General features: G+C 32.4%; 1 protein-coding gene across 1 annotated transcript; it reads left to right on the top strand.

Moving 5' to 3' along the window:
- Window positions 1-246: 246 nt before the first annotated feature.
- On the top strand, window positions 247-2,102 carry LOC114421618 (F-box protein At1g67340-like). The gene is made up of 3 exons (XM_028387641.1): window positions 247-681; window positions 769-931; window positions 1,039-2,102. The coding sequence occupies exons 1-3, from the start codon at window positions 398-400 to the stop codon at window positions 1,765-1,767; spliced, it is 1,176 nt and encodes a 391-aa protein (XP_028243442.1). The 5' UTR covers window positions 247-397; the 3' UTR covers window positions 1,768-2,102.
- The last annotated feature ends 5,412 nt before the right edge of the window (window positions 2,103-7,514 follow it).

Raw genomic sequence — 7,514 nt, 5'->3', positions numbered from 1 at the left:
AAAGGCATGAAGACAAGGGAGAAGCATTTGGCATTACAAAATAAGAGCCAATTTTCAATTTTAACATTCACAGCATCAAGTAACGCACGACGACGGTGCGGATCTGGATCAACTTCGTTTGACCAGCATAAACGACAACATTGGGGTTATTTCAGTAATTAAGTATTTGCGGCCCCACCTTAACATTTCTTGTGTCTGGTTTTAAATTTTACATATTATCACACAGGTATTTAAAAGCCTTCGGTGTCGTTGATGTTGTTGTGGTCCGGGTTTTGGAGATTCATTACATTACCCTCTTATATATAACTTGTTACTTAGATTTTTCTTCTTCTTTTTTTATCTCTCAACGGAGAGACAGAAAAAAAGAAAGAACGAAAGAGTGATTAATTAGAGGGACATGAGAACAAGGAGAGGTGCGTGTTATCCTGGTGTAGTCTCAAGGATGTGCTCCAATGTGAGGGTTACGAAGAAAAAAAGCAAGGATCTGCACATGCATATGCATGTTCCTGCCGGAGACTCCATTATTTATAGCCGGAAAAAGCAGAAGAAAACGCCGGAAAAACTCGCCGCCGGTCGTTACGATTTTTTCGAGTCCTTGCCGGATGACCTCGTAATCTCCATCTTCTGCAAGCTTAGTTCCACCGCCACTAAACCTTCCGATTTCGTCAATGTTTTAATCACGTGCGTAGTTTCTCAACCCTTGTTCTTCTCCTTCTTACATTTTTTTTTGAACGGTTTTTTATTTTGGTTTTTGTGCAAAAACAACAGGTCTAAAAGATTAAACAGATTAGCACTTCATTCGCTTGTATTATCCAAAGCCTCGCCGAGAACTTTCACTATTAAAGCAAAATATTGGTGCGATTCGGCACACAAATTCCTCAAACACTGTGCCGATGCCGGAAACATTGAAGCTTGCTATACTTTAGGCATGGTTAGTACTAATAATAATACTAATTAATTTGTAAAAGACTGTGAAGTGTTGAGATTTTGTTGTTTGTTATTGTTATTGACAAATCTAAAATTTGTTGATTTGTGCAGATTCGGTTCTACTGTTTGCAAAACCGAGGGAGCGGCGCGTCGTTGATGGCGAAGGCGGCGATTAACTCTCACGCGCGGGCTCTCTACGCGCTGGCCGTGATTCAGTTCAACGGAAGCGGGGGCACGAAGAGCGACAAGGACCTACGCGCCGGCGTGGCGCTATGCGCAAGAGCAGCGTTTCTCGGACACGTCGACGCGCTGCGCGAGCTCGGCCACTGCCTACAGGACGGTTACGGCGTACGGCAGAACATCGCCGAGGGACGGCGGTTCCTCGTGCAGGCCAACGCGCGTGAGCTCTCCGCCGTGCTGTCCACCGGCGCCGCCGCGCGTACCTTGCTGAGTTGGAATCTTCAGCCGCAGCAGCTCCGGCAGGGGTCCGGGTGTCCGCTTCTCAGCGATTTCGGATGCAACGTGCCGGCGCCGGATGTGCATCCGGCGAGCCTGTTCATGACTGAGTGGTTCGCCGCTCGCGGCGGTTCTCCGGGACCGGGGCTGAGACTCTGTTCTAACGCGGGGTGCGGGAGGCCCGAGACGAGGAAGCACGAGTTTCGAAGGTGTTCTGTGTGCGGCGAGGTGAATTATTGCTCACGCGCGTGCCAAGCGCTTGATTGGAAGTTCCGGCACAAAGCGGAGTGCGCCCCCGTGGAGCGATGGCTCGACGAGGACGGCGAAGATGTCGGTAACGACGACGGTGACGGAGAGGTCGAGGTTGTTATGGTAGATAGTTAGACAATTTTTACAACAGTAACGGCAACGGAAGTCGCTTTGGACGGAAAATGAATCTATTTTTGGCGAAGAGAAATTACTTGTCGTGATTTATTCGCCGTCTCAAAAAGGTAGAGAGAATATGGCTTCCTTTCGTTTTGTCCTTGTATAGTTTGAAAATTCTCCCGAAAAAAAAAAAAGACGAGGGGAGATTATTTTTCTTTTCTTTTTTGTTGCAATTTCGGAGTTTAACGTTAACTAGAAATTAGAAATTCAATGCTAAGAGGTTACTAGTTACTAATTTTTGTTATTAATTTAATCGATTTGAACGTAATTAGTAGCTTTGAAGTTTTCTTTTATTATATGAGTAGCTTTTATTAAAACTTGAGATTCACTTAAATATATTTTACGTTTTTTTTTAATTTAAATGTAGTACTATACTCCCCTCTTATATTATTATAATATATATTTTACAGTTTAATAGTTACTCTATTTTGTTTGGATTTGAGATTTTAGCGGATACGACAAAATTAAATGTGATTTGGTGAGCTGTGATTTGTCTCTATTGATTTAATGCGGCGCCATCGCATAAGGTTGAAAAATGAATAGTTGTGAAAATAAATCTAATCAGTTCACGGACATCAGATTTTGCTTTCATACAATTTTACCTCTCCCCTCACATGCATGAGATGATTACAGAGGGTTGATTGATTCTATGCGATCCAACAACTTGTTAGTGGCGTAAAGAAAATATTAAAAAGAAAGAGAAAAAAGGTGTTAATAACAAAAGATTCAAAAGAACCTATCATTGATTGATGGATCTAATAATTATTTGAAAGATACTGTATTAATTTTGTTTCTATTTTTTTCTCTGAACGAGGGCATCCAAATTGCTCAGATAAAGGATTAAGTGAGGTTCATAGTAATTATTAGCTCTGTGTTCTTTGAGTACTAGACTAATCTTCACTCAGACATTTGCTTGATTTGTTTACAACATGTTTCTAATATTTGTGATCCATTTGCAGTATACTTATTAATTTTTTTAAATCCCCTTTACTTCAAATGCCTTAGGGGATAAATTTCCGAAAATTTTCTTGAACTCTATAGCAGCTCATGTATAAAGAATATAGTCGATACTTTAACGTAGTAATATAACTCCTTAGAGTGTGTTTAGAAACACGTTCAAATTATGTTTGATGAAAAAATTTCAAGTTCCGATGCAAAAATCCAAAAGCAACTTGAGTATAACTTTTGAGTTGCATTGTTTGAAGACTACTGGGTTACTGGTATCTTGGCCTCATAGACGGTTGGCTTAATTCATGTTTAGTCTTACAACAATATTAAGATAAAACTTTTTAAAATTAATTAAAATAATTTATTCAAATTATTATAATTTTCTTTGAAGTTTATTTTTCATTCTTAAAATAAAATTATTTATTATTTCATTTGAATTAGTAATAAAAGTCAGCCTATTTAATATTTATTGAGACATTATCGAACTGGACTAGTATTTTATTAAATTCAGTTTTTAAAAACATATTAGCGCTAAACCAATAGGGATTATTGATAATATTCCTTAAGCAACTTATGTGTAGTAGGTAATTAACATTAAGCAAATGTTAACTAATGTATTTACGGTATTGATTAAATTTAAAGTAAAAATATTTTTATTGGAAGATGAAAAATTATGCTATCCGTGATCATTTTTATGCTTTTTATGATTTTTATAATAAACATTTTTTTTAATTTTTAACCAATATCCTAAGCACATTAATTAACAAACATCCTTAACAGTACTCTTAGTTATAAAGTTTACTATATTATTTTGGCTGGATATCAACTAATGGAAGATATGTAGTGTTTTAATTAAGATTAATTAAATAATAAAAGTCAACTATTGAAATAAATAAAGTAGTTACTCTTAAGAAATATATAAATGTCATAATAAGATATTGGACTTACTTTAGCCGGAAAAATATTTTCTATTACCATTACTTATGCTTTTTAATTTGTATAAATAAAAAATCAGTAAATAATAATTTTGGAGAGCTTTTTTTTTCTCTCTATAAATTGATTCTTGAGTAAAGGTTTTACTTGCCTTGTGTTTGGGCCAATCATGTAGAGAAAATCTGTAGAGAATCATTGGTACGATTTGATGAATTTATGAAGTTGTATAAGTAAGGGTTATACGCATTAAGGTTTGCGTACACAATTGGAAAGGTCATTTATTTCTATTTCTTTCTATTTGACCCAATTTATTATATATTACAACTCACAAAGCAGCATATTAAATTTTATAAGATTCAATACCTAACAAAGTTTTTTTTGAAAGGAATAACTAACAAAGTTATTCATTAAAAATATGTAATGACATATGGTACGAATATCAACAACTAAATGCTCCTCCAGAACCTGCCTTCATCTAACTTTTGTTATCACTGTCTTTTTTTTGTTTTTTTGTGGTCAAGAAAGGATCAGAAAAGATGAAAGATAAAAAGTAGGAAAAACATGTAATTTGAGAATTACAAGTTGGAGCGAATTGGTGTGGGTATGCGCATATCTGCATATCATACAGTACAATGATTTAGAAATAGGTAATCTGGCTGGAGTTTTTGGCATATATAACAAGCTCAAAAAATATATAAATAAAAAAGGGAAAAAAGATTCGATTTTGCATAGATTATTAATGTCAAACTGGGAAAGAAATTAATTTAATGGGTATGGGAAGATAGTGAGGGGACGATGAGAGTGCACTTATTCTTTCTTCAATGTTCGTTATTTATTTATTTTTGGTGCAGGTTCTTTATTTATTTCAGTTGCACTTAACCCCATACGAGTGAACGGCTGGTCCTGGCCCAAAACAATAGCTATTACCATTTCCAAATATCTATTCAAATTGCAGAGAAGAATACAAAAGACATCATAGAGAAGAATAAAAAAGAGGGCTAATGGTTTGACATCTTTTTTAAAACTAGAAATCTTGAGTTTTCTCAGTAAATAATCTATTACTATACTTAGAGAATATGGACATATATAAAAATACAAAGAACTTTGAGAGACATGCTTCTTTTATCTCTGGGAAACATATTTGGCATTTCCTTATGGGGCAACATTAGTACTAAAATGAGAATTAGGGTCACATTTTAGAGGGATGGGAGGCCTGGTAAAACAAATGTAAAAAAAAATAAAAATAGAATTAGAATGGATGAACATATATATGTTGGGTACAATAGAATTCGTGTATTAGAAAACAAATTTGCTTATTTGACCAGCTACGGAGACAAGCTTATATGTTATGTGCTAACTAACACTATTTTGTCGAAATGTAAAGAACCTTCCACGACAGGTGGGATTCTTATGCCTTTGAATTGAGAATGAGTTTGAGCATCTAACTGTTAATTTTTATTTTCCTTTCTTCCTTTAATCTTTGTTTGCTTCTTGCTTTGGTATCTTTGCATAGCATATGCAGTTATTGCCATGTCGGTTGTCACCATCTTATGCTTTCTGTCTAATCATTTTTCATGTCAGAATTAGAGGGAGACATTTTCTTAATATCATAATTAGAGGGAAACTTTAACGATATACCATCGATTTATTTTTTAAACTCCTGAATGGATGCGTATTTTAGATTAGTGTTTAGTAGGGTTTTATTGATTCAAGTAGTAAGAAATTTATTTATTTATTTATAGGTAAGGAGAAGAATCTATTGAAACTAATACAAATAAGTGAACGACTAAAGACTTCCAAGCATAAGTTATCAAGTAATAAAATTCATTAACTACTTTTAATGGAAAATTACATATGTTAGGACGACTTCTTAAATTTACTTTCAATTTATTGGTAGGCTATACTCTGCAAATTAAAGGAGAATAAATAAAAGGAGAAAAAACATAAACTAAAAGGTCTCCTCTTTGTGATTGGTGTCAAATAAAATGAGATAAGAAAGAGGGAAATAAATGATGGGACCATGCCTCAGACACGAAAAAAAATGAGAAGACAAAGCCAGGTAAAGAGTATGTATTACTTATTTTATCCTGGGAAGTAATGAATTGTAAATATTTGTATTTCTAATGCATGGATAAAAATGTCTTGGTGATAAAATATTATTTATTTTCTTCACACCTTTACCTAATTATGTAGAGAAAATTCAACGTTTTCCCTCTTTATTTTCTTTTATATTTTTCTCGATTTAAATAATTTAAAATTTTACTTTTATTTATTTATTTTCTCTTTTCTTTTATTCCTTTCTATTTCTTCTCACGTCCAAAATCCAAATAAAGCATTCAAGAAGAAATAGCTGTCCTCGCCACATTACTCTTATGTACTACTACGTACATAAAAAAATTGCAATAACATTATTTATGACTGTATTAACCTTAAGGTAGTAGTTTTTTTTTTCTTTTTCGTGTAAAGACCTTATAAAACAAACGCAACTATTTAATAAGTATTTATTAGTATTATTAAAGTGGGTTACCCATCCTAAACTATTCCAATTCCCACCTAGCCTAGCCACTAAACCTGCCAAAAAAGAAGACTTGTTGTTTCATTTTAAAAATGAATTAATAAAATAAACTCTTCCAATTTTATAGTGAGTTGGTAGGTCAATCAATTTAATATTAGAAATTAAAAAGGAATTAAATAATTTTAAAATAAATAAATAATGAAAACATAAATAAATAGGAATTGAGAAATATGATGAAAACTTTGTTAGTATGAGCTTCTAGTTAACGAATGAAAATTTAAAGAAACAAAAAAGCTTGACAGGACAACTGTTTTACCTTTGTTCTCAACTTATCATAACTCATGAATTATGTGAGTCTATAAATTAATGAATAACCTAACAAATAAATAAAAATGAGTAAATGGGTTACTATGGCACATCAGACCCACTTTATTAAGATTAGTTTTATCAACATTTTTTTGTACGGGAGTGATGTAAAAGATAATAAAAAAATAAAAATCTATGGATAGTATAAAATTGAATAAATATAGATAGACGCTATAATATATGTTAAAAATTTTGTGCACATGATGACAATATACAACATATATAAAAGTGCAACAAATGTCATGCAATGCTAAACAATCGGTAGAATTCAAGTAGAAGATGAATGCAAGTATTCTTTTATCTGATAATATTTTTTAAAAAAAAATTAACTAAAAATATTTTCTGTTTAAAAAAATAAATAAAAGAATTATTAATTTTTTAATAATATTTTTATCTATTGCCATTTCATTTAACTATTTAATTGAATTCACAACTACATTGAAACGCTTTTATTTAGATTACTTATAAAAAATATATTATCATAATAACTTTTATGTTGTTAATAATTTTATCAAAGTACTTCGTGTTATTCATGAGACAAGCAGAATAACTCCCTTTTCTTGTATTACACTGGCAAATACCTTATTTTTAATTCAGGTAAAATTTCAAAAGCATAAGTTATCAAAATAAGAAATAATCTTCATCAATTAGTCAAAAGTTAAATGGAATAAATTTCAAACTAAAAGTTAACATTAAATTAAATCACTTATTAATATTGAACATAATCAAAAGGAACTCAATCACATCTATCTGTGTAGATAACAGGAATATATGCAAATATACATAGATAGGAGGAGAAATTTATTGCATAATACAATTATTTTATTATTTCTTTCTATCACATTACCTATTTTACTTTATTTTTCTCTTCTTATGTCTCTCAAACTGTAAAGTTATTTTGACGAAATTGTTTTGGAGTGAGTAACATTAATCGAGGTGAAAA

This window comes from Glycine soja, chromosome 8 (genome assembly GCF_004193775.1).
Source record: "Glycine soja cultivar W05 chromosome 8, ASM419377v2, whole genome shotgun sequence".
Taxonomy (NCBI): Eukaryota; Viridiplantae; Streptophyta; class Magnoliopsida; order Fabales; family Fabaceae; genus Glycine; species Glycine soja.
Note: the sequence above shows the minus strand (reverse complement) of the source record. Positions and strands in the feature narration are given on the sequence as shown.